Raw genomic sequence first — 25,459 nt, 5'->3', positions numbered from 1 at the left:
AACAAAGGGCCAGACAATTCCAAAAGCGGCCCTAAATCGATTTTTACCACTCGCAGCCGGCAGGGAGGTAGGTTAATAAAATAACCTCAAATTTTCCGAGAAAAACCTTGTAAAAAACTGTTTTTTTTTTGTATTCTATTTTTATTTTCGCGAAAAAAAGTCGCAGGGGTCTGAAATTTGGAGGAACATGTAATTTTTTATGGCAAAAAAGCAGGAAACATCTTGGGTCCGCACACAAGAGGTATAAATAATAGGTTTATTGATTTTTTTAAAAATATGTGTTTACTAACGAATTATAGCGTATCATATTCTAAGTGTATTGCAAATAATAAGTAATAACTCCCAGCTTAAGTGCTTTCAAAATACTACGCAATTTATAACGAAATCATCAATGGGCGTGTGTTTATTGGCATTTTGAAAATTATGTTTTTCGAAAACTTGATGGACACCTCCAAGGGGTCAGAACACGTTCACACACAACATAATGCTATAGAATTTATTTAACAGATCATTGAATGAGAAATATCTAGTCATAAATATTCACAGTTCGAAAGGCGGAAGCTGTTTGATATTAATTATTGTATTTTTAAGCAGTAGGTAGCGTAGACAATTTTTTCGTCCACGTTCCAATATGGATATATGAGGTCAACCTTAAGTGAAATTATGCTAGTGCCGAAAAAATTACATAAGAATGTAAATTGGGTGAGTAACTCAACCGTCAAGCAATTGGAATACCCGCGCACTCAAGCGTAGTTCAAAGACAAATGAAAGTAAATATCTTGCATGCACCTTTTCCTCTATGCATTTCAAATGACCTTTGCAATCTCGGTTGCAATCATATTTCCTTTCTAATATTTTTATTGTTTTCTTTTTTTGGAACGCTTCGGAAACAGTAAATCGTATCCTTAAATTCCTTTGAGAATGTTGTGCGATATTTGGGATGGCGTTTTTGCTCTTTCAAAAATTCATAAAGATTCGAAAAATCACAAAGATTTAAATTTATTTTTGCTTAGACTTCTAATGATCTGAAATTGTGGTAAATTTCATCTAAACAATTCCAGAACATTAAAAAAAAATTTGAACCAAAAACTCAATTACGAGGTAGGGTCCATAGAAGTCGCAGTGTCAAACGTCCATCATGTTGATATCCAAAAATATGTCAAAATCGTTATTTATTTGTCGATATCATTGGAAAAGCGGCCCTAGCCAAAACCTAGATGACCAACAATCTAATGGATTTTGGTGATAACGTGTATATTAACTACGAACTCATTATTCGTGAACCAATTTTAAAACTTCATTGTTCGATGCCCACGATATTATTAGTATATACGTCTTGGGTGCCCTTTGCTTGTTGTTAACATCCTAGTTTTTTCATAGATTTCTTTTGTAACGCGGTTGTAGTGGACAAGCGCAATGATTCATGTACAGTGTGTCCACGGATTGAGTGCACATAAGATGTAGGTTTGTCAAATTTTGTTTAGTGTTGGGTCTTCATGTTCTCATAATCGCTCCTCCTTAGTCTCAAACTAAGATATCGAAAAATGAGATAAAAGAATTAATATACAGGGTATTTTTTGCCGAATTCCAAAAATTAGTCATCATTTTAACAGATATAACAAAAATATATTAAAAAAGTTGTTTTGAATTAATGGAAGACTTTCAATTTTCAGACAAAGCCTACTTTAATTTTTTTCATCAGTCCAATACGTTTGAGCTCTTGTTTGTAAAAAATTGAAATTCTTCCATAAGTTTTGATTCTCAACAACTTTTTTTTAATACCTACACTTTTGTTATAGCTGTTGAGGGCCCAAAACAAGAGAGGGATAATATTATTTAATTATTATTTAATTAATTATAATAAAGACAGTTTACTCCCGACTAATTTTTAGAATTCGGGAAATAAACCACCCTATATACCTATTAATTGATTTGGTTCATTTTCTTAAAATCTTAGTTTGAGACTAAGCAGGATGCTCAGAACATGAAGGCCAAATGATTGTCATATACACCTTATGTGCACTCAATCCGTCGACACACTGTACATATATGTGCTTTTTGACGGCAAATATGCTTTTGCTTAAAACGAGGCTTAAAATGTGTAAAAATCGTTCTACTGGGAGAAAACCAAGCTCAATTTCTTGATACCTTTGACAAGACCCATATATTTTTTTAGCGTCCCATTTCTTAGTTCCTAACTTTTTAGCATTTTTTTAATTGCCTGATGCTGTTGTATATAACACGAGATATAAAATATGTCTTAAGATTGTAGCAGATGCAGAACTTGATCTATACTATATTATCGATTACACCGATCTCGAAAAAATACCCCAGTACCCTTCCCCCATGAAGGACGAATGGGCGGATTTTTCCCAAGCATAATTTCATATGGGTCACTGTATACTACCTTAAAATACTACTTGCATTTTTTAAATGATGGAAACCACTATCTAAACATAAGGATGACACGGCCTGAGAGTAATTTTCAATGCTAGCTAGCATTACCTAGCGTGCACATACGAGAAATCAAAATGGAATCTGTTGGGGGTACCCATCCACTTGCTAAAAAGTGGCGATTTTCACAAATGCCGATTCGAAAATTGCAGTGATCTTATAAATTTCAAAAGAATCAAACACTTACCAAACACTGCCACTGAATTATTTAACAGGAATTCGCACAAGAAACACTCACCAGTTGTAGAAACCATTCGTTTATACGAATTAATCGCATGTGATAGGTACCTACAGATTTCGCGCCAAAACAACAGCTGATACGCGTTGTTGCCAGACTTCACATGCAACTTGACATTTTCAAATGTAATTAGACGCACGCTTTGCGTATACGACCTCGTATTTACTAAAAATCGTCAAAATTAGGACGATGCCTTTCTTTTAATCTGGATAGAGCAAAAGAAGCGCCTAGAATACTTTCTGAAGCTATCTTCTGGCATTGTTTAAATACTTTTTAAACAATGCTTCTGAGCTATTTACACACCTTTCTAAACCCTTCTATGTTCACCTAATTTGAGTTAAAGGGATCTAATAAGGAATCAGAAAGCTCTCGAAGGAGAGAAGCCTCAAAAGTCGTAGGCTTTTGCAAACTATTGCAAAGATCTTCCTATACAATCAAAAGGTTTATGTTTTCGCTCTATACGTTTTCGTCTACTATTATACTATACATTTTCATACTCTGATCTTAGTTTTCTAGAATAAGAGGGACAATAAATAAATAAACAAAATAGCTCTGAAAAAGGTATATTGAACCTTTGAAGGGGCATATGTCATTGTCAGTGAACCTCAAATACATGCTATAGGTACTTTCCTATATAGGCACTTTACAAAACTACTCTCAGAGGCTTTCTAAGAAAAAAACCTAGAAAACCTTGGACATTTTGAAACCTTTATAAGTAGCGTAACAGGTATCTGCAAAGAGCTACAATTCCACATTATTCAAAAACTTTCCAAGCTTTCTGGAAGCAATTTGTTTACGTAAATGTCACCGTATAAGTAGTAAATACTCCGTTCATTCGATTTATAAAAAATCCGCTGTAATCGTGAGTTTCCCAAGAAGGTTTGAGGAAAATATTTGACACTCCCGAATTTTATAGGAAAATGTTTGACACCCCCGTAGAAGTGAATATCATTTGTTCAGAAAATTAAAGATGACGTGTCTCCAGATGTACTCGCGCTTGTACAATTTTGATTTATAAAAAATCTTCAAAAGGGCACCTTTCGCTCCTCCCATCGACGAGGGTAACACAACTGGACAAGTACGACTTTTCCTGCACTACGACTTTGGGTCTATTCGCCTACGTGAACTAAAAACCGTTTTGTCTTACAAAATTTCAACTTGGAGAAACGTGTACGGGTTCCTACAGTACCAACTCTAAGAACCCCTTCTCACGAGGCCTTACTGTGTCGCAGGCACAACTAGTAGCGTATTCAGCGCCCTAACTATCTAAAAATGTAGTTTTTATGACCCTTTATCGATCCCAACATTTTGAAATTTTTTTCTTCACTCCGTCCCGGAATTTTTGAAAAATGTTGTATGCTCTCCTAATACGCCATGTTTTAAAAAAACGACGGCCTCATCTTGGTATGTGCGCTTTCCACACAACAAACTTGTCTTGCTTTGCGAGGGGTGCTACTGAATCGCGCCGTGTTAAAGGGTCGCGGTACAACCACTGCGCATTTGTGGAGCGAAAGTTCGCTACAACTCGCTCCACAGCGCCGCTCCGTATAAAGCAATATTCTGCTACCAGCGCTTCAAAAACGCCTAGTGAAAAAGGGGCCTAAGGGTGAAACAACTCTTCCTCCACTTCCGAAATGGTGGTTTTGCTTGTTACTCCTCTAAAGGCGCGTTTCCGCCAGGAAATACCGCGAATCCGATGCATGGTGAGACAAGCCTCGCCCTGAGCTTAGCGGCGTATGAAAGTCAGGTGTCAGGTTTATGGGTACTACAAGGACAATAAAAATCAAAACTTATAAATGTATTTGCTATACATTTTCGTCTAACCATTTTGAACATTTAGGTATCTAGAAAAAATATGAGCAGTTTATGTTCGATTGTGTGCAATTTATTGCCCAGGAACACCCCGAATATGAAAGGGGATAAGCTGAAAATTGAAGTGTAGGCTTTTGATACTGGAGAAAGATTCTCAGAAATTCAGATAGAAGCTTATTAATCTGCTTTAAAATAGAACATTTCATAATTTTGCCTGATATTTTCAAATTTGATAAAGTGCACTAGCCATCAGCTGAAACCTTTCTAAGGTGCTATAAAGTATGGCGGAAAAGTCCTTGTCAAAGTTTTGCGATATACAGTGTCCATTTTTAAATGCCTTGCTAGAGATAAGGTTGTGATTAATTAGGGAAGTTGCTAAATCTATTAGCAAATATTGTGCTTCACTGATTTTTGGGTTCTTTTTTGCTTTTGAAATAATTCGAAAAATGTTCTTATACACAAACGAGTCGTATAAACTGTATGAACAAGTCCTATTTTAAAGTATATCTTGATACATATCTCAAAAGGCTCCACCCAAACTCAGAATTCCAATATTCACCTTATCCTCTTTAATTTCCGAGTTTGATAACCTATCTACACTATTCCTGATGTATTTCAGTTTATTTTGTGAAAGTTTTTTTTTCCAACAAAACTAATAAATACAATACATCAACATCAAGAACGAGCAGATACTGATATAAAAAAAGTAAATACTTAAACTGTAATGGCGCAATCATTTGGCTCTGATTGGAGATGCACCCATGCGGGTTGTTACCATTAAGTAACGATATGGTAGACTTATGCAAGTCAATACGTAACAAAAAATTGCTTAATATATAGGAAAACAATAAAGTGAATCACAAGAAAATTATATCACAACAATATAAAGGCATTAAATATAATTTAATTTTTCCGTATAGAGCATTTACGTTTTAAATGTTTAAGTGCACATTTGGCTGCTGTGCATTTGGCAATTCGGTAATTTCTACCAATTCCTTTAAAAAGTCCTTTACCAAATACCTCGACGGAAACGCGTACGCGACGTCCGTCGGCTAATTTTTCAGGTTTACCAAATTTGGCAGTTTCTGGTTCCAGTTCCAGAAGTTCACGTATCGGCGATTTTGGAACGTGATCGCTGAACTTTTCGATTTCATTCTTCATCATTCGATAGTATACCCTCCATACAGCATCCAAAGACATACCGGAATCCAGAAAGATCGCTCCCGCGACCGATTCAAAAACATCACCTAATGCTTTAGGAACTTCAACGTCCTCAACTTCTTCACATTCGTATTCGGCTAGCAAATATAAATCTTCCACTAAAGCGTGACCGCTCTCTTCCTGGATACGGACAAACCGTTCAATCACTTCGTGTAAAGCTGGAGATAAGTGTCGGAAATACCGGTGAAAACCATGACGGACAGCTAAGGATGCGAAAATTGTATTGTTGACTAAAGCAGAACGTAGATCTGTCAACGCCCCCGGAGAATGCATGCGAGGATCCTCATATAAATGTCTAGTGATAACGTAGTCTAAAACGGCATCGCCTAAAAACTCTAATCTTTGATAACAATCAGTCAATGCATTAGGAAAATACGAAGCGTGTGTCAATGCTTGTAATAAATATGAACGATCCGTAAAGTGATAACCTATACTATCTTCAAACAGATGATACCCATCTAGTAAAATGCTCAGTTCTGTTTCTGGATTGGGTATGTTCCGTAGTAAGGGCGTCTTCGGAGGTTCCAATTCGCCATAGCTGCCATCTGCTTGTTGAGGCAACACTTTCATACCAAGCCATGCCATAAATAGCAATGCGCCTCTCGGACCGCAATCTATAAGATAGGCGCCGATTAGCGCCTCGACACAGTCTGCAATACTTTTATCGGGAATACTGTGCTGCGTAACTAAATTATATGGAATGACGCTAGGCAGATCTTCTAATGTTTCACCATGCTCTCTAACCATTTGGCATATCTGCTCAAGTGTCATATCACGTGCGGCCGCCAAATGAGCAGGCGACCAATAATTCGCGGGGACGCGTGCGATAATTAAAGCCTCTTCTAACTCTTTAGGTACATAGTAGCATGGCGGTAGCCAGTTGTCATGTGGGTCAAATTTTGTCGCTATCATACATTCGCCTAATGCTTTTCTTTTGCCTAAACGATACAAGTTCAGGTTGCTAACTTGTTTCGAACGCAAATGACTCAATTTGCCTTCGTGGACGTTATCATACTTTGAATACAAGAAGGTGGTTATGGCATACTTCAAATGCGAGTCGCCAATCGTTTCCAGTCTTTCTAAATTAATCCCATCATTTGCATTAGACATGGTAAGTGCTTGTAATATAACACTTGGACTAGGTCCAGGATGTTGCGCCAAATCAGGCTGTTTATCGAAACTGAATGCCAACTCTTCATTGGCCACCTGTGAGGCAATAGTAGGTACTTGGGAGGTAGGTTGTGACGCAACCGCCATCTGCTTGGATTTGTGGCGAATATGATGAGCCATACTGCTGTACATCTGTGCATTAAACGTTTCTTCAATTTGTTTAGCACTCTTAGTGAATGACACATCTTTGGACACCAAAACTTTGTCAGAAAGTAAATACTGCGAATTTTCCGAACACGCCGCTTGAAATTGGACTTTTAACTCTTCCGACCGTTCAGAGTTACTAATACTCGTCCAGTGGTCAGTCATCACAAGACCGCCGTCATCCACGCCTACCTTATCAGATTCTACCGCTTCCGCTGTATTATCTCCCATAAATTCAATCCGCAATCCTCCACAATCAGAATTTGAAGCATCATCGACAAATGATGATTCGTCCGAATCAGAAAAGTCGTCATAAGTCGTATGTATCCAACTAGTGGGGGATGAATATCGAATCACGGTACCGTCGACACATCCATTACAACCGGCCATATCGTTAGACCATGTCCCAATTTCGACCCATAACTTTGACTCTTCATCACTTTCGGAGCAGCCACTGTCTTCTTCTGCATGGTTCGACCCAACTTCTGGCACACACTTGCCATTTACGCAAACTGGCGGTTCGTCGACGACCTCCGTTTCATTACTAGGCTCTACTTTAACAGTTTGTTCTTTGGTTTTCTTAAAGACGTCGGACAAGTTCCATCCAAAATTTAAAGGCGGCCATCTGAAACCTTCACTTTCTGTTAACACCATATTCATTTTAGTGAAGTCGCTAAAGGTGTTGACCTTAAAAACCACTTACAACATTCCTATCTCACCCTTAACCACACAAGAAAATTTTATACATTTTCAAAAATACAAGGTATCCGTCGGCCATTGTCATTGAGTGTCGTAGACGAATGAATGGAAGTAGTAAGGAGTCTACTGATTGTTCGTTGAAATAAAAAATTCACTGCATAACCGGAGAGTTGTTTTTTGAATATCTTGCAAATATACAGGATGTTACATATAAGTATGTAAAAAAAATTGGGTGGTAGAGGTACTTTTTCCAAATAAACCGAGGGTCCAACGTGTTTCGTCTGGGAACCACCCCCAAAGAAGTGGTGAAATTTTTATTTCTTCTTTAATTTTTTTCTCAGCAACCATAAGAGTTAGAAAGACTGGTGGCACGTCTTTGAATAGGTTTTCGGGTATGCCCTTTCCGATTTTGCAAAATTCCTACCACGAAATGGCGCACCCTTAAATGGGGATGCGAAAAAAAATTCTGATTTCGAAGAAATTTGATATCTGGGGGTTTTTGAAAATCACCAATCTGAAATTAGTTTCTGAAAATTAGAAATTCCATTGCAATTCTTGTCCGGACAACAAAAATGAAGAGAATTCCACGAAATTTGTTGTTTCCCATCACTCGCAGCCACGCACAATCTACATTTTTTTGGAATCAAATTTGCAGACTTCAATACAATGATCAACATATCGAATTTTTTAATATCATTTAATCATAATATCAAAATCGCTATTTATTTTCTTGGAAAAAAGACCAAACTCGATTGCCGTGATCAATAGCTTAAGGCTCCTCTGTAGTCAATTTGTATTTCAGTGTTATTACAATTGGTTAGACCACGAACAATACACACTGCTACATGATCTCCTTGAGTGAAACCAACGATGTATCATCTATCCTTCTCAGTTTTGCATATTCTCTTCACTTATTGTTAAACACAATAGACCATGTATAATGATCAAGGACTAATTATGTAAACAAGTTTATCGAAAAGCTGTACAATATTTGACTGGAGATGCACAAATACCTATTTCTGTTACCGTTGAATAAATTATTTATTCAATGCATTTATTGCATTTTTCTATATTGACACCTTCTGTAAATTATTTGGTTTTCAGGTAATTAGTGGACTAGATTAGCATTGTTTGTTATGACATTTTTTAATTACCCCATTATTTCTTGTGATTTGTTCTAATCATTTTTACTGATTTATAGATTTTTATAATTATTAGGTACATGTGCATGAATGAATTCACTTAGGTATGGTAGATCCTAAAAAAACCGGCACTTCGAACACCTAAAATAAATCTTTCTTTACTTATATACAAGGGTGAACAACAACAAAAATTGTATGTTTTTCATAAAAATGGTAGCTAACATTTAAAATTCTGTTACAATGATTAAAAGTATAACATTTATACTGATTCTAAATAAATCCTTATCTTTCCAAAAACTAATAACAATTGTACATTTAGCATATTACTTATTTATATCTATGCACGACCCATGGAGAATTTTTCCGAACATCTTTTGTGCGGTAAGATGACTTCACTTTTTTACCCTAAATTCAATGGTAAAAATAAAATTTACTTGATCCTCCTATTTTTTGAGGGACAAATATTCCTGTTGATAATAAGTGAAAAAATGCCTATGTGTCATTTGTTATGGAAAGCAAAGGGCATGTGCATCTTTTGCTTTTGGTCGCATTTTTCGAAACAGATAATTTTCACTTACTCTCAGTTCAGTATGCAGATAATTTTGAGCTGCAAAAGGTGGTGTAAAAGATTTTATTGTTTTAAATGGTCCATTTGGGTCCAAGTAACATGTATTTGAGTGCGCACAAATTTTTTCCCGGCACAACTTTTGGCAGCCCAAAAACCTCAAAATTTTTGGCATTTTTTTAGTTTTTCGCTTAACAGTCGAAAACGGTCCATATTTTATGAATTGGTTTGTAAATTGAAGAAAACAAAATTATGCGTCGATCAAAAAAAAAACAAACAAAATCGGTCCAATAGAAAAATTTTTACAAGCGATCAAAAAACGCCCATTTTTTCCAACGAATTTTAAAAATTGGTCCAGTTTTAAATTGGTGGTACTCTCTGATTGATATTCTACAATTTTTAGGAAGGGGGGGGTGGTAGTGGATTATATCGTTCCTTAGGAGCCACAGCGCATTAAAAAAAGGTTAACTCAGTTCTTTAGAAAAGTTGAAAAAAATGGGCGTTTGTAAAAATTTTTCTATTGGACCGATTTTGTTTGTTTTTTTTATCGGCGCAGAATTTTGTTTTCTTTAATTTACTAAAGAAGTGTTATTCATAAAATATGGACCGTTTTTGAGTTTTAAGCGAAAAACTGAAAAAAGTCCGAAGGTTTTGAGGTTTTTTGGCTGCCAAAAGTTGTGCCGGGAAAAAATTGGTGTGCACTCTTCAAATACATGTTATTTGGACCCAAATGGACCATTTAAAACGTTAAAATCGTTTACACCACATTTTGCAGGAATCGGCCCTTCTGACTGCTCCACATACTGGATTATCTGAGGAAACTGATAATTTCAGATGGGAAATATACACAAACGTGTAATTTAGTCATATTTGATTTGATCTAACTAAACAAAGTGCTACGCTTCTGGTAGTTTGAAAGCATTATTATAAAACAGAGTTCATATTCAGCACTACTTATGATATAATATGTGAATTACCTAGTATTATACGTACCCCCCCGCCGCGTCAAAGGGAAATATTATTACAGTCTCATTATAGGTTTTTTTTTTTAATTTCTTAAAGCATCTGATGGGATGCAAAAGGTTTTAGAAATAAAAAATTATTTCCAATGTACCTATAATAGGATATCCATTTTTCGTCTTGGGAATATGTGACATTATGATTTACAAATCAACAGCATTCAAATAAATAAATAATAAATAGTAATTTATCTAATCCGTATCATTAGGAACGGCATAACAATGTGTAGGGTAATACCAGGTAGTTTTTTTTGTTTTCTCTTTCAAGTAATGAGTTGTCGCCTCAGGCGTTATAAGTGCAATTTGAGTTGCCTATCCTTACGTTAGCGTTTTGATTTTTTTCTGAAAATTGCGAAACATATTTTTTAAAATATATGCCTTATCATAATAGATGGAAATAATATCTTTAAGTACCGCCGTAAGAAATACTGTCGGATTTCCAAATTGGTACTGTACGTTTTTCTACCCTCATTACAACGGCTGTTATCTACAAAAAACGATTTTTCTATTCATCGATCTTCCTAAAAAACTAAGACCGATATTTCAATTTTTTTAAGTACCGCCGTTCTTTTCATCATTGCAAAGAGTATCCACTATCGAGAATTTGTTAGACTTCAACGACAAAAGCAGCATTTCATAAGAAAGTTTAGCTATTTTTCCAATATGGCGGATTGACTACAGAGGAGCCTTAAGACCATGTGGAGTTTATATATGAGGATTTGAACCACGATTTGTAACTTCAGATTATTTCGTCACTTCAAAAATATAAATTTGGTCATTAATATGTGAAAAGCATTATTTGTTCTTATCAGTTCTTAGAATAACCGAAGAATGGTGTAGGGATCACTTCTTATCCATCAATCCGACAAAAACTGAACTAGTTCTCTTCACATGAAAAAGAAACAACGAACAACTCCCACGCCCGTTATGGAGGCCCTTCTGAGTCTGCCTCCCTAGATCTCCACGTGAGAGAGAAGGCCACTCTGGTGCCCTGTTCAGAGTCAGTGAGACATTTAGGCATCACACTTCACAAATAACGTAGAGGGGTCGGACGACTCTAGTCAGCAGGTGGTACAAAGGGCCCGAATTTGAGACCTAGGAACGTGGACCCTGTCCACCCTCCTCTCATAATCCAGAATAAGACGTAGAAGTTTCATTTATAGAATTATGTGATATGTCGAAATAAATTCAATTATTAATTTAATTCATTATTATTAAGTATTCTGCAAAGCATCGCTAAAAAGATTTCATGTTTTTAAATGAATGCGTTCTCACTTAAGCTACACTACCGTTTACGCCTCCACACATTTAAAAACATGCCGGCCTGTGTGCCACAGTGGTGTGGAGCCCGACTGTGGTACTAAAGGTCCCTGGTTCAAACCGGGTTCAGGCATGGAACTGAAACCACGCCCACTTAAAAATAAAGACATAAATAAATCTATATTTAGCAATGTTTTGCAGCGTAGCATCGCGTCGCGTCGCCGAGCTGAGTGTAGCGCATGTGAGAATCGACCTTTACCCTTTAAAATGAAGATGAAACTGAACGATTCCTTACCACTGATACGACTTTGAATTCTCAAAGCTACTCAATAATTTTTTTATAGTCATTATGAGCCTTTAGCGACCACACTACTACAAAAATAGAATGACAAACTCACTATTTTGCAGCTCGACTTTGCCCAGATCCAACTCGAGTGCAACGATTCTGCGGATCTGATCTGCCAGCAACAAAGCGTTAATTCTATACAATATACAAGGAAGGCAAACAGCTTTTCTCCACAAAGACGCTGGAAATGGATGTATTGCACATAATTCAGGTACTAAAATTTGCTTCTGTTCCAAATTTTCCCGCTTCGCGCGCTTCGTTTCTTCACTGCTCGTCGGCAAGGCGACCCCCTTACGATTAACGTAACGCGGCGTAAGGAAGTTTAAACGCGCCGAGGTATGGTCAACGTCCAAGAGGTGCTGTTCGGAATTCTGTATCGTAATCCCGTACTTTCTGAAGTAATATTCTCGGAATGTAGCGTACTCGGACCCCGGAAAACTTGACTCTGGATTTAGGCTACCGCATATTTCTGCCACATAAAAGTACTGTGGCTGATCTTGGTTACGATACCACGGCATCACGACCGCATCTTTATACTGTGACGGATCGAATTGATAATTCACACGTTCTTCCTCGGGAATGATCTGAGGTAAAACATCGCGATTTTTGTAAATGAGATCCACAAAATCCCAGTCGACTGTTGTTCCCTTTTCACCTGAAACAGTACAAACTCGTAAATTAATTATTTTTCACCTTATTGTACCACTGTAGTGGTAGTGACAGAACGCGAGAAGGAATACGGTTATAGTGTCTAGGCGATAAAGACATCTAACTGGACATTTTGAGGTGGAAAAGATAAAAATGGTGGAATATGTTCAGTTAGGTGTCAGAAACAACATATTAAAAATCCCACCCCCTAGACCCTGTGCTAAAGGCTCCAGCCACCCCACCATCCCCCAAAAACCGTGTTTTCGCTCTTTTTGGCTGATATCTCGCGATTTATGAGGTCTATATGAAATATTTTTAACTGAACATATTTCTCGGGAAATTTCATACAAGGTAGATACTCAGTAGTTAGCCTAGGTTTACCACTTAGCCTAGGAAATTCATAAAAGAGGCGAAAATCATCAATTTTCGTGGCTTTTTGCAAATATATCGCGACCTTTAGGGCTAGATGAAATATTTTTAGCTGAAAATGCTCCTCGTGAAATTTCTTACAAGGTAGATACTCAGAAGTTAGCCTAGGTGTACCTCTTAGCATAGAAAATTCATAAAAGGAGGCGAAAATCATCATTTTCGTGTTTTTTTTGCGGTTTTTTGCAAATATATCGCAACTTTCAGGGCTAGATGGAATATATTTAGCTGAAAATGCTCTTCGTGCAATTTCATACGAGATAGGTAACTGAAGAGTTGGCGTAAAGTCACCTTTCACCTTCAACTTTCATGTGTGAGGAAATATTCATTGTAAAACAAAGTTATTCACGTAAAAACAGTATTTTCATATTAAAATATTCACACATTCATTTATACCTCAACGTAATCATTATCCTCTGCAGATTCCACTTCTTCAGGCTCTTCAACGTCCTCTAGTGCTAGTGGGTCGTCTGAAATTACCGACTCGTAGTTCTTCTCGCCTTCCGCTTTACCTGCATGGGTACCCTGAAACGACGACGTCGCATTTAGGCACGATGTTCCATGACACTGTCTCGACACACGAGAGAATATTATAATCGTATACATAATTATAAACATTTTTTTGACATAATGCTTCTTGTTGTAGGTCTAAAGTGTAATGAACTCTGCGTCCAGTGTCATGGAGCATCGTGCCTAAATGCCACGTCGTCTCTTCAGGGTACCCATGCAGGTAAAGCGGAAGCGAGGAGAACTACGAGTCGGTAATTTCAGACGACCCACTAGCACTAGAGGACGTTGAAGAGCCTGAAGAAGTGGAATCTGCAGAGGATAATGATTACGTTGAGGTATAAATGAATGTGTGAATATTTTAATATGAAAATACTGTTTTTACGTGAATAAATGGTACATAGAAATACTTTGTTTTACATGAATATTTCCTCACACATGAAAGTTGAAGGTGAAAGGTGACTTTACGCCCACTCTTCAGTTACCTATCTCGTATGAAATTGCACGAAGAGCATTTTCAGTTAAACATATTTCATTAGCCCTGAAGGTCGCGATATTTTTGCAAAAAACCGCAAAAAAAAACACGAAAATGATGACTTTTATGAATTTTCTAGGCTAAGAGGTACACCTAGGCTAACTCTGAGTATCTACCTTGTAAAAAATTTCACGAGGAGCATTTTCAGCTAAAAATATTTCATCTAGCCCTAAAGGTCGCGATATATTTGCAAAAAGCCACAAAAATTGATGATTTTCACCTCTTTTATGAATTTCCTAGGCTAAGAGGTATACCTAGGCTAACTTCTGAGTATCTACCTTGTATGAAATTTCCCGAGAAATATTTTCAGCTAAAAATATTTCATATAGACCTCATAGATCGCGAGATATCAGCCAAAAAGAGCGAAAACACGGTTTTTGGGGGATAGTGGGGTGGCTGCAGCCTTTAGCACAGGGTCTGGAGGGTGGGATCATTATTATTATTATTATTATCCCTCTCTTGTTTTGGGCCCTCAACAGGCATGCGCCGAATTACAGAGTGACCCGTATAATGCTATTTAGAGGTGCCTCTGCGGAAGGTCTTAAGTTGGTCTATACTACTCCGGTATTTACCTTACGAATTAGGTAAACTGCAGGAAAACCTAATTCGGAGTAGCCGGTAGAATGCTCGGAACTGGTCTAAGGTAATTTCCATCTCCGCCACAGATGAAAAATTCACCTCAGCCCAGGTTCGAACACCCGACCTTCGGATTTATAACCCAATGCTCTACCACTGAGCCATAAATCCGATTTTTAATATGTTGTTTCTGACACCTAACTGAACATATTCCACCATTTTTTTCTTTTCCACCTCAAAATATCCGGTTTGCCAATTTTACAGTCTCTATCGCCTAGGCCCTAGACTATTAGTCAAACATTAAAAAGATACTTACCATCCCGTGTTGGCGCAATCAGAAAGCAGTTGTCCGATGCGATGGGATTGAAAAGCATCAAATACCTTTGCAATCGAAGAACGCTTGTGAAAGTGTAATTTAAAAATTCGCAAATCTTTTCGATTTGCTCTTGGGTCATTTCGAGCGCATCTGAACAAAGCTCCAAATCCACACTCACTTCTCCAGAGCGAGTAAATATGGGAAATGGACAGATCTGCAACGCGATTTGTTGAATAAAGCTATAGCGAAGACAGTAAAATAAATACCTTTGGAATAGGTTTCGAGGTTAAAATGCCGAAGCCCTGTACGGATTCTTCGGGTGGATAGATCCTGCGACCTCTAGTGTTTTGCTCTTCAGGTAACGGACACGTGAGGGTCATCACAATTTTATAAAAGTAACTGGTAGTTTTAGAGCTAGGCAGACAACTCATTAGAGATTCCGCAATACGTTTGTAATAATACTGGCGGCGCTTCGTCGTTCCCGGCCTCGGTTCGAGGTTTTCTTTTGTGATAACCTCGTCGACCTCCTCCAAGATTAAGTTATTCCAATCTTCTTCATTGGCTCGAAAATTTTCCTTGCTGATCGGCTGTAAACTGTTGTCTAGTTCGCCGGTCTCGTGCAGTAGCTTGCAAGTTTTGAACGCGGCATCTCTACACGCCAAAAGAGGGCTAACTGCAGACAACCCCACAATTTTTTGTTTGACGGGCGAGTTAATAGGCAGGCGAAGGTTGCATGTGTAAAAACCGTCATCTTCAGATACGTCCCACAACGTAGTTAGTCGAGTGAAGGTATCACTGGGAAGTTTCGCGCAATAACGATTAACGAGAGTGATGGCCGTCGAATATGTAACTGATGGAGCATCTGCTTCGATGGATGGTTTATAAACTGGTGACGAAATGGAATGGCGATCGGCTTCAATTTCATCTGTCTCGTTCGGTTCAGAACCGTAACATCGCCTTAGTAGCGTCTTTTCTACCTCTAAGTATTCCGCTAGTTGAGTAACAAACTGGGTTCTCTCGTGCTCGGTTACAATAATTAAGTAATGAGCGTCGGCGGCACGCGCTCTGGCTTTACTTTGTACGTAGCTATGGAAGGACGTAGGTATATCAAAACGAATAACTAAATTACATTTGGGTAAATCACAACCCTGTTCGAGTATCGATGTGGCAACCATTATGTTACAATCGTGGGTACGGTATTTTCTAAGTACTTCTTCCTGAATAAGATGCTCTAGCTCGGCGTCGTGAGGTTCTTTCACGGGATCTGCTACTTTCTCCACGGAATATAGTGAGGATAACCACCAATAGTCAGGATCGTTCAGTTGCATCGTCTGGAACAATGGAAATAAAAATGAGTTTCTTCTTCGTATGGCGTATTTGATGTGTTTGGAAGTCATACGACGAGTAAGTACTTTTACAGTGGTGTAAAAAGAAATGTAATTAAAGAGCTACAATTATCCACAAGTTTATTTGATCGTTTGATGCTTATAAATGGACAGCATTGAGCAAATGACCTCCAAAATTGCAAAATTATTTGTTCGAATTGAAATGCCCCGCTTCCGCCTATAACATGAAAATATTAAATGCCATACAAAATAGAAAAGTCAAGTGCTGGAATTTAATAGTGAACCTGAATAAGAACCATTGTTGGTATTATCAAATTCCTGGCCAACTTCGAGTAACAAACAGAAGTAGGTACAGCAATACTTCCTGTATGGACTTCCAAAGAAGATCCTTTGAAGTTAGCATACATTCGGAAGGATACCAAGTTTTGGTTAACCAAAATGCAACCGTAGTCAATCAAATTTTACATGGATTGTATTTTACCGGAACTTGTGGACCATAGGAAAACTCAGAATATACCAATCCGAAATCCAGACTATACATTGAAAGTTATAGAAGAAAAAAGAAGGGAAAATAATAACAATTATGTACACCTATGCTTCTTTGTTTTTACCACGGTATATTTGAGATTGATCCCTATGAACTCCAGGTTTATTTGGAACATCAGGGGTCATCCACCAAGCAAAATAGGGTACATCAAATGCTGTACTGCCACTGTTAAAATGTCAGTATGATCGGATTACAAATAAGAAAGTTGCGCACGCGCATGTTTAATTTAATGGATCGATTTGCATTTAGTAAAGGGCGCTACTGTTAAAATTTCCATAAGATCGGTCCATAAATAAAAAATTTACTTCTGCGCATGAGCAGAAGGATGAGGCCTGTCGGTCTGAAAATTAATAGGTGTCATCTCCAAGATGCAAGTAATACGCCTGCAAAAATTACTATAAAATAAAAGCAATTAAAAAAATAAATAAAAATATAAGCAATTTGTCCCATTAAATTTTGAGTTATCGTGCTAACAAGCCACAACTGACAGATGGACAGGCCCTGAAAATAAACAAGTTGTAAATCAACATATGCATGATGAAAGCACATTTTTGGTAATGCAGATCAGTATTTCATTAGCAAAGTTTAAAATTATCGATCTCACAAGTAATAGACTAGAGCCTGCACATCTACAGTACATCAGAAAACTTTTAGTAAAAATTTAAAGTCTCTAGCTATTGTAATTGCTGAGATCTCAGCCGGACAGCCAGCCAGCCAGCCGTAACGAATATAATAGCGTATTTTTTTTCAAAAATGCGCTAATTATTAACTTGTTATACTGATAGCTCTATCTAACGGTAAAATTATAGCACCTCTGAAAACCCTATCGAAATTATTTTCTTAGATTATAGATCTCACAAGTAATCTAACTCAAAATAGACTAGAGCCTGCACATCTACAGTACATCAGAAAACGTTTAGTAAAAATTTAAAGTCTCTAGCTATTGTAATTGCTGAGATCTCAGTCGGACAGCCAGCCAGCCATAACGAATATAATTTATTTTTTATTTTTGTATTTTTTCCAAAAATGCGCTAAAAATCTAAATAAAATCCATTTACCTTAAGTAACGTAAAAATGACTTTCGCTGTAATACGATTTTGCACAAAAACCAGTGCGCACAAATTATCCTCCAAAGGGGGCCTCGGTATATACGGACGCCTTGCCCCTCTAACATTTTTCCCTCTATTAGTCTTCACATTATTTGCCGGAGCCGGTTGACCTTCGACATTAACTACAGATTCTTTCGGTTTTTCGCCGGCCGGCTTAAACTCCTTCAGTATTTCCAAAAGCCGCAACACCTTCGGACTGGAATACCGGTACACTTTCTCCATTTCGGAGAGCCCTTGGAATTCGTCGTCGCACGTCGCTCTTACGCGAATTAAAACCGTAAAAACCATTAACAACAGGAGGTAGTGACGCTCGTAGGGAACTTTCACTTTCAATCGTTCTATCAAAGAAATCATAGAGTATGCAGCCTGGTCAGCGGCCCACGGTCCTAAATCTCTCAATACGTCTAAAAATTCTAATAGCATCTCTTTTGGTTTGGATTTAGGATCAGGCATGGCTAATAATTCGGCTAAATAAGTTTCATCTGTGTATATTTCGGTAGGCGCAAACCGATGATCATCCATAAATTCCAATGCCTCTAGTGCAATCTTCTCGAGGTTTTGTTGCAAAGGTGAAACTTGCCCCATCGAGGCACACTCCACTAATCTTTCTTGGGGACGACAACAAAACCTCAACAATGTAACTAGTTCACTCGAAGTATTAACAGAACTACATAACAAATTCTCGAGGCGCTGCAATTCGTCCTCTAAACATTCTGGCCTCAGATCGGGTCCTAGTAAGCTCCCCGCTAATCCCAGTATGCGCGGCTTATCACAAGTGTTTAACTTACGGTATCTATGCATTAATACGCTTAACAGTTCCTGCCGTTCTCCGTATAAACAGTCGTCAATTACTATTAGGTTAAGAATATCGAGATCTAGGTAATCAAACTGTAGAAGTTCTGTACAAATATCTATCGTAGTTATAATAACGGAATGTGTACTAAGTATTTTAATCCAAACCTCCTCGTCAAAGACACACTCGTTTAGGTCTTTCACTGAAAGATCTGTTAACAGTCGTATGTGAGACGTCATGACATTCACGTTCAGAGGATCTAAAATAAACAAAGCTCTTTTACCGGTAGGTGATCGCATTTGCCAAGCGAGTTCTTGTAATAGCTTCACTGCGATAAAAGTTTTCGTCGTACTTGTTCCTGAGCAAACGATGGTATTTCTTTCTTTCGCGGCTTGCAGAAGCTCGACCTGATGTTCCCTCGGCGTAAAAATTTGCGTGTAAACATTTTCGATGAAATGGCACGCCATTTAACAACAATAGAGCACTGAACAAATACTAATTTACACTACAACGCGTTTCACCTACATTATAGTTGCAAAGATGTTAGTTTCGTATTATTCAAAGGTAAATCGGCTACTGTTGTGCTACACTTATTTGTTATAAAAAATGAAAACTTTTGAATTGCCATAACATAAAGGAAGAAAGAAGTATTTAAAATTGTTAGGTTATGTTTTCATAAACGATGCGCAGCGAATGAACGACGAAAAACTGTACCAACGAAAGCCGCATTCAACAATCGTATCTTCTATACATCGCATTGAAAAAGAAAAGGAGGTAATTATACATGTAATTGTGCCACATTTAATTCATAATCTGAGTACACGAATTTGTCCCAGAACCGTCTATGGGTCATTAAGCTTTAGGTTGCAATATTTTTACTTTTCCGCACCCATATAGGGGGTACATAAGGTATTATCAAAAATAAGGGAAGCAATGGGCCAATTCAACGCTGGGGGTTCGGGGTAAAAGTAAAATTAAATGACCTTTTCCTTACAATTATCGTTATCACCATGAGGTCATATATTTGTATGCTCAAATGAAGTTTGGTGACCCCCCCCCCCCTCATGGCATTTTTCCAAAAACTGGAATGAGAGTGGTCATGTAAACCTTACTGGGTGGCTATCATTAACATCCCCAACCTGCACTTGTCCACACCTTATATTGCAATAGGTTGACGAAGATAAAGTAATTTTATTTCAAGGTCAAATAGTTTTGAAGATGGCGCTAACGAAGCTTTGATAAAGAGTCACGTTCTGAATTATTGGTTTATACGGTTGTAGTGGGGTGAGCAGAGTTCACACGGAAAGTGTATTGGTGTGAGCTTATGCTGTGATCGAAAGGGGTACCCCGCCCCTTTTCTACAATAAACTTAACATGTGTTAAAAGTTTATAATAAATTAGCGCTGTTAAAAGTGTCATTATTTTCTATTTTTACACGTAAATAATGTAGTATGTAGATAAGCTCTGTTTAACTTCCAAATATGGCTTTACCGAGGGTTGATAAAAGAAACAGTAAAAGAAAATGTTTTTGGTGCATAAAAGCTGTCAAGTGGATCCCAGTTTTATTTATTGTGACAATTATTGTGTGGTCTTATTACGCCTATGTAGTACAACTATGTATAGGTAAGTGTAATTGAATCAATTCCTTATGCCCATTCGACCTCTTTCAGTTACCGTAGAATCTACCGTCAATCAAATTATATATCTCATTATCTATCACATAACGCTTATTATGTTTTGTTGGGCGTATTGGAAGACTATTTTCACTGACATAGGAAAAGTACCTGACAAGGTAGGCTGTAGTGCTACACGCTGTCATTACGACTAATGGTCTGTCGGTTTTAGTTTCATTTGCCGGATAGTGAGTATGAGAGACTGATGCATGCCGAAAACGAAGAGATGCAACGGCATATTTTAGAGACTTTCTCTAGAGAATTACCAAATACTAATTGTACTATTAATGGAACGGTGAGATATTGCGAAGAGTGTAGAAATATCAAGCCGGATAGGGCTCATCACTGTTCCGTTTGTGGTGAATGTGTACTGAAGATGGACCATCACTGTCCGTGGGTTAACAATTGCGTTTGCTTCACAAATTATAAGTTTTTTATATTATTTCTCGCTTACTCCCTAATTTACTGTATATATGTATCTTTGACGTCCCTGCAATATTTCATCGCATTTTGGAAGGTAACGTTGGCAAATGTTGAAGTTGTGTGTAAGGATTTGTTTTTAGGGCGACCTGGAAGGAATGGGAAAGTTTCACATATTGTTTCTATTTTTTGTCGCTTTGATGTTTGCTGTTAGTTTAGTATCCCTATTCGGTTACCACTGTTATTTAGTAATTTACAATCGTACCACATTAGGTAAGACATATGGTTTATTGTCCCGATCTAATATTGTAATATGCAGAAGCATTTCGACCTGCAATCTTTCGTACAGGACCCGACAAGAACGGTTTCGGCCTCGGAGTTTATAACAATTTTTTGGAAGTATTCGGCAATGATTCTAAAAAATGGTTTCTGCCTGTCAGTTCCAGGTGAGTCACAAGTTATTTTATATTCTCAAGCTTCACTATCACTGGATGGGATGCTATGCTAAAGCGGAAACCAATTGTTTATTATACTGTGTAATTATACCTAATGAATTGGCTACTATAAATGACACAGTCAGTTAATTATCTAATCAAGTAAGAGCAATGTCACTTTAATTGATAGATTCAATGATCAGATGCAATAGAGATTGATGAGGTAGGCTTATCAGCAGGCTCATTCTGTTGCTAGTCACCCATTTAGGATAAGTGGAACAATACCCCTTTATGCTGCCCAATGATGCTATCTGATTAGTATGTCGACAAAAGATTATGTCTTTACTGTTACGCATTTTTTGTGTTGTAAAGATGCTTGGTAGTTTTACACAGACTTGAATGGAAGATCCATTTATTTATTTAAAATAATCGCTGTCTTAGAAATGGTGTAACATACGAGACACCTCATTCTTTAAAAACTCAAATTTTGGTACTATTCACTTCTATATTATATTATGCTTAACCGCAATCCGAGTATACTTCTAGAATATTTGAAAGGTCTTTTAATTCTCTATTCAACCATATCAATAATCAAATCGACTGTTTCCAAATAGAAATGATTTGTGGGTCCAGCAAGATGGTGCGCCCCCACACTGTGCGGTCTTGGTACTATTATTGTATAAAAAAACCAAATAAAACTTATTTAGGTATTGCTGTTAATTAATTCCCAAGGTCCAAAGTTTATAATGCCTTTTTCATTATATGTTAAAATATCTTACTTCTCAGTCCACTTCCGATTAGGCCCACTGACTTCCAAGGTTTTTATAAGGGCAAACTATTCCTTCCTCATTTATATCGTACACAAGTTCTGGAAATAATTCCTCTTCGTAAGTATCACAACACGGTACCTAATGTGTTGAATTGGTTTTGAATTTTATTCTTGGGTGGCTCATTTGCTTTTGTTTGAATTTTTCTGGTTTTTCTCATTTTCTTTATTCTCTTTTTCAATCAATATAGCCACAGTGAGCGTGAACAAACAATTTAATATTAAAAAAAATTACCTCAATCTATAGTCATGTAAAAATTCACTTTGAGTTTTACCTATCAAAGGGAGATATTGTCATATTGAACTTTTATAATAATTTTTCGTCAATCGGTCACGGATTTTCGCTTTAAAATTACACATCGAAGTGTGTTCAGAAACTCTGCTGTCCAACAAATAAAAATTAATGAAGCAGTGGATCGGTAAAGATATAATCATTTGTCCTTCTAATTGTACACTTATTTTGTTTTGTGGGAAAGCACTAACTTTGGTTGATTGCTTTGCATGATCTTAAAACCTTCGTAGTCTCCAACCCAACAATGAATGTCTTTTATATCTTCCTAGGTGTTAACGTTTTTAGGTTCGCGCTCTTGGCTACATGCCACACTTATCTAAGTTAGTTAATGTTTATAGTGTTAAGTTTCTAAATCAACTTTTTTACCTTACTGTTGTTGTACTTGACAAGGTGCTCTTAACTGTGTTAATCTCGATTTTCGAACTTATGAAATCTAATGCACAATTTGGGGGTACTTAACTTTTTCAATGTGGCTTTGATACAGATGAAAAACAACAGCTGGTGTGGACTGTTCATATTATTATTTTTATAGTTTGGGTGATGGTGTGACGTACCCTGTGCAAAGTCAGCATCAGCCAAGGTTCTATCATTCAATGGATTCCACGCAAAACAGGTTAGAATAACGCTTTGGCATAAGTGCTGTAGGTGTTAAGATGCGAATGGCTAACATCAGTATTAATAGTGATTGTGTCTGTTTTTATTATTTGATTAATAACAATGATTTTATAATGATGTGATACACATATGATATTAAGAATAATTGAATCAAGGAATCTGTTTTTCCCACATTTTATAACACAGTGCTTTAAACATTCAGACTTCCTTGATTCATATAAATCAGAGTACTAAACCTTAAGTCGCCAATCATTATAACACCAGAAGTGTGAGATGCATGTGTCTTTTACATACTAATAGCATTTTGAATAAATTCACAATTATTCGACAGTTTTTTGAACAGCTTGTGCGTTGATACTGAAGCCACCAAGTTGTGTCCAATTGAAACTACGCCATCCATAATTTAAATTTAATATTGTTATGTACTTAAATGTGTCTTATGACGTTTAAATACAAGTCTGTAATAAATATACTAAAGATTGTTTATTTTTTATGTTCATTTTCCTATGTGAAGTGAATTACCTAAATCTTGCCTTTACAGCATAAACAAGTTCATTAAACAATTTGTATATAGTTACCATTCACGAAGCTGTTTAGTGTAGTTGTAGTACCACTCCAACTGTTGTTTTTACAAAAGTAGGTGATAAGTAATCAAATGGTTAAAGGTGAGGGAATTTCGATTGTACGTGTATTGTGTGTCACATAATCTATGAAAAGTACCATAGGTTAAAATTAGGTAACAATTACTTATAAGAATTATAATTGACTGTAACGTTTATTTTTGGTTCAGCTTGGGTGACGGCTATACATTTCCACAGAGGCATATGGACGAAGATGCTGAACACTTACTAATTGATAGCCGACACTTGGACGAAGAAACATTTTCAGTTCCCTAACAAATTGGACTTATTCGCAGTCATTTGCGATCGGGCAACTGCAGAAGTACATGACTTATAGTATAAGTTTCTTATTAGCACAAGTTTCGTTTTTCACTATTTATGTTACATTTTTAGAAAAATAGATTTTTACAAATATATTGTGTATTTCCTTACAAAGAGAAAACGATCAAAAATTGTTACGCACTTCTACATACTGGATCTCGATGGTCTTGGTGGAGTCTTGAACTCTATTACAAAACAGTCGGACGCTTCCGCAGATTATGTTGGTCCGATCCAGGTTTAATTTTTATAAAACTAACTATTTTTGATATCTGTTTGAGCAGCGTTTTGAAGATAATTGTAACAAAAACGGATTCTGGATTTCAGGTGGGGCGTCACGTAACATCGCGCGCTCGCCATTATTCGTATAAACGCTGTGACGTCACGTAATTTTTTTTTTTTATTGCCTTTATAGTGGGCGGAGTGTTAGCAATTTGCTACTCTTCCCACTCAACCCACTATACAATCACAAACAGCCATGCCTTACCTGGGATTCGAACGCAGGACCCTTGTAGCCAAAGTTAGAGCTTCTAACGTAAGCTCTTCTGAGCTATGCAGGTCGGTCACGCGCGTCGTGAAAACGAAAGCCTCCACTCAATAGCGCGGGGCTTTGTAAGTCGTCAATCTTACCCTGTTCTCTAGCAGGTCAAGACTTAAGCCTACCCCCACCGTGTTTATTAGCCGTTCATCGTTTTGATAGCCTGAAGTTAAGTCGCTTTTAACCTACGTCCCCAACGTTGATTAGCCTGGAGAATTTTGTTAATAATAATAATAAAACTTGCTTAAAAACACAGTTTCTTTATAATATGTATTGTAAACGTACATAATATATTATTACAAATATAACAATATAGACAAATTTGTATACACTTTTCGTAAATATATATTTTTAACATATGTCATTAAAACATCGAGGATCATGATCCAACGCGAAATTTAAAAAGCAATGATCTAATTTAGTTATAAAATGGCAAATATATGGATGGCGTTTGTGTTCATAATTAACTGTTCCTACTTCAATATTTTACTTTTGTTCAGTCAGAGAATTTGGTATAAGAAATATGTAGATATCATGGACGTTGAACTGTAAAAGTACTGTTTAATGGCACGGCTGAAGTAATTCCATTCAGGAATGTAAGTACATAACTTTATGAGTGTAATTCTTGAACGCAACACTTTTGTGCTTTATTTACCATAGGATCGTCACATAAGCAAATGGCTTCATCTGGCGATCCTACTGTGTATATATCACCGTTTCAAATGTACCTATAAAACCTTTTTCTTTGTTGTTTGTTACTAAGTAGTTGTATAGGCACTTTGTAGTATCAATATGAAAATATCGGGCTATTTAAGGTCACTTACAAAGTAAAGAACAAGTTAAGGGCGTT

At 37.0% G+C, this 25,459-nt stretch overlaps 2 protein-coding genes across 5 annotated transcripts; one reads left to right on the top strand and one right to left on the bottom strand.

Moving 5' to 3' along the window:
• Window positions 1–4,482: 4,482 nt before the first annotated feature.
• LOC116171917 (endoribonuclease Dcr-1) lies at window positions 4,483–19,549 on the bottom strand. Its single transcript, XM_031488954.1, has 5 exons — window positions 18,030–19,549; window positions 15,345–16,409; window positions 15,079–15,292; window positions 12,123–12,725; window positions 4,483–7,671 (listed from the first exon to the last, which is right to left on the bottom strand). Exons 1-5 carry the CDS (start codon window positions 19,338–19,340, stop codon window positions 5,408–5,410), a joined length of 5,457 nt encoding a protein of 1,818 aa, XP_031344814.1. The 5' UTR covers window positions 19,341–19,549; the 3' UTR covers window positions 4,483–5,407.
• A 617-nt stretch (window positions 19,550–20,166) lies between these two features.
• On the top strand, window positions 20,167–24,167 carry LOC116171945 (palmitoyltransferase ZDHHC15B). 4 transcript variants are annotated; one of them, XM_031489000.1, is made up of 7 exons: window positions 20,167–20,496; window positions 20,544–20,665; window positions 20,719–21,063; window positions 21,110–21,239; window positions 21,286–21,412; window positions 23,051–23,131; window positions 23,924–24,167. In XM_031489000.1, exons 1-7 carry the CDS (start codon window positions 20,355–20,357, stop codon window positions 24,027–24,029), a joined length of 1,053 nt encoding a protein of 350 aa, XP_031344860.1. In that variant the 5' UTR covers window positions 20,167–20,354; the 3' UTR covers window positions 24,030–24,167. The 4 variants fall into 4 exon arrangements, with proteins under 4 accessions (XP_031344860.1, XP_031344862.1, XP_031344861.1 ...); XM_031489002.1 differs by lacking the exon at window positions 23,924–24,167 and adding an exon at window positions 23,477–23,615; XM_031489001.1 differs by lacking the exon at window positions 23,924–24,167 and adding an exon at window positions 23,465–23,615.
• Window positions 24,168–25,459: the final 1,292 nt, after the last annotated feature.

This window comes from Photinus pyralis, unplaced genomic scaffold (genome assembly GCF_008802855.1).
Source record: "Photinus pyralis isolate 1611_PpyrPB1 unplaced genomic scaffold, Ppyr1.3 Ppyr1.4_LG5, whole genome shotgun sequence".
Lineage (NCBI taxonomy): Eukaryota > Metazoa > Arthropoda > Insecta > Coleoptera > Lampyridae > Photinus > Photinus pyralis.
The sequence above is the reverse complement of the archived record's forward strand: the minus strand, read 5'-3'. Positions and strand labels throughout refer to the sequence as shown.

What these genes read in the sequence shown, in the direction of transcription:
- LOC116171917 (XM_031488954.1), bottom strand. Translation starts at nt 19,340, where the DNA reads ATGGCGTGCCATTTCATCGAAAATGTTTACACGCAAATTTTTACGCCG. An exon ending in TCATTTTTACGTTACTTAAG is followed by an intron (nt 16,410 to 18,029) that starts GTAAATGGATTT and finishes CCATTGTTCCAG; the next exon opens with ACGATGCAACTGAACGATCC. An exon ending in GATTGCGCCAACACGGGATG is followed by an intron (nt 12,726 to 15,078) that starts GTAAGTATCTTT and finishes GTACTGTTTCAG; the next exon opens with GTGAAAAGGGAACAACAGTC.
- LOC116171945 (XM_031489000.1), top strand. Translation starts at nt 20,355, where the DNA reads ATGGCTTTACCGAGGGTTGATAAAAGAAACAGTAAAAGAAAATGTTTT. An exon ending in TGTAGTACAACTATGTATAG is followed by an intron (nt 20,497 to 20,543) that starts GTAAGTGTAATT and finishes GACCTCTTTCAG; the next exon opens with TTACCGTAGAATCTACCGTC. An exon ending in TTACAATCGTACCACATTAG is followed by an intron (nt 21,240 to 21,285) that starts GTAAGACATATG and finishes TGTAATATGCAG; the next exon opens with AAGCATTTCGACCTGCAATC.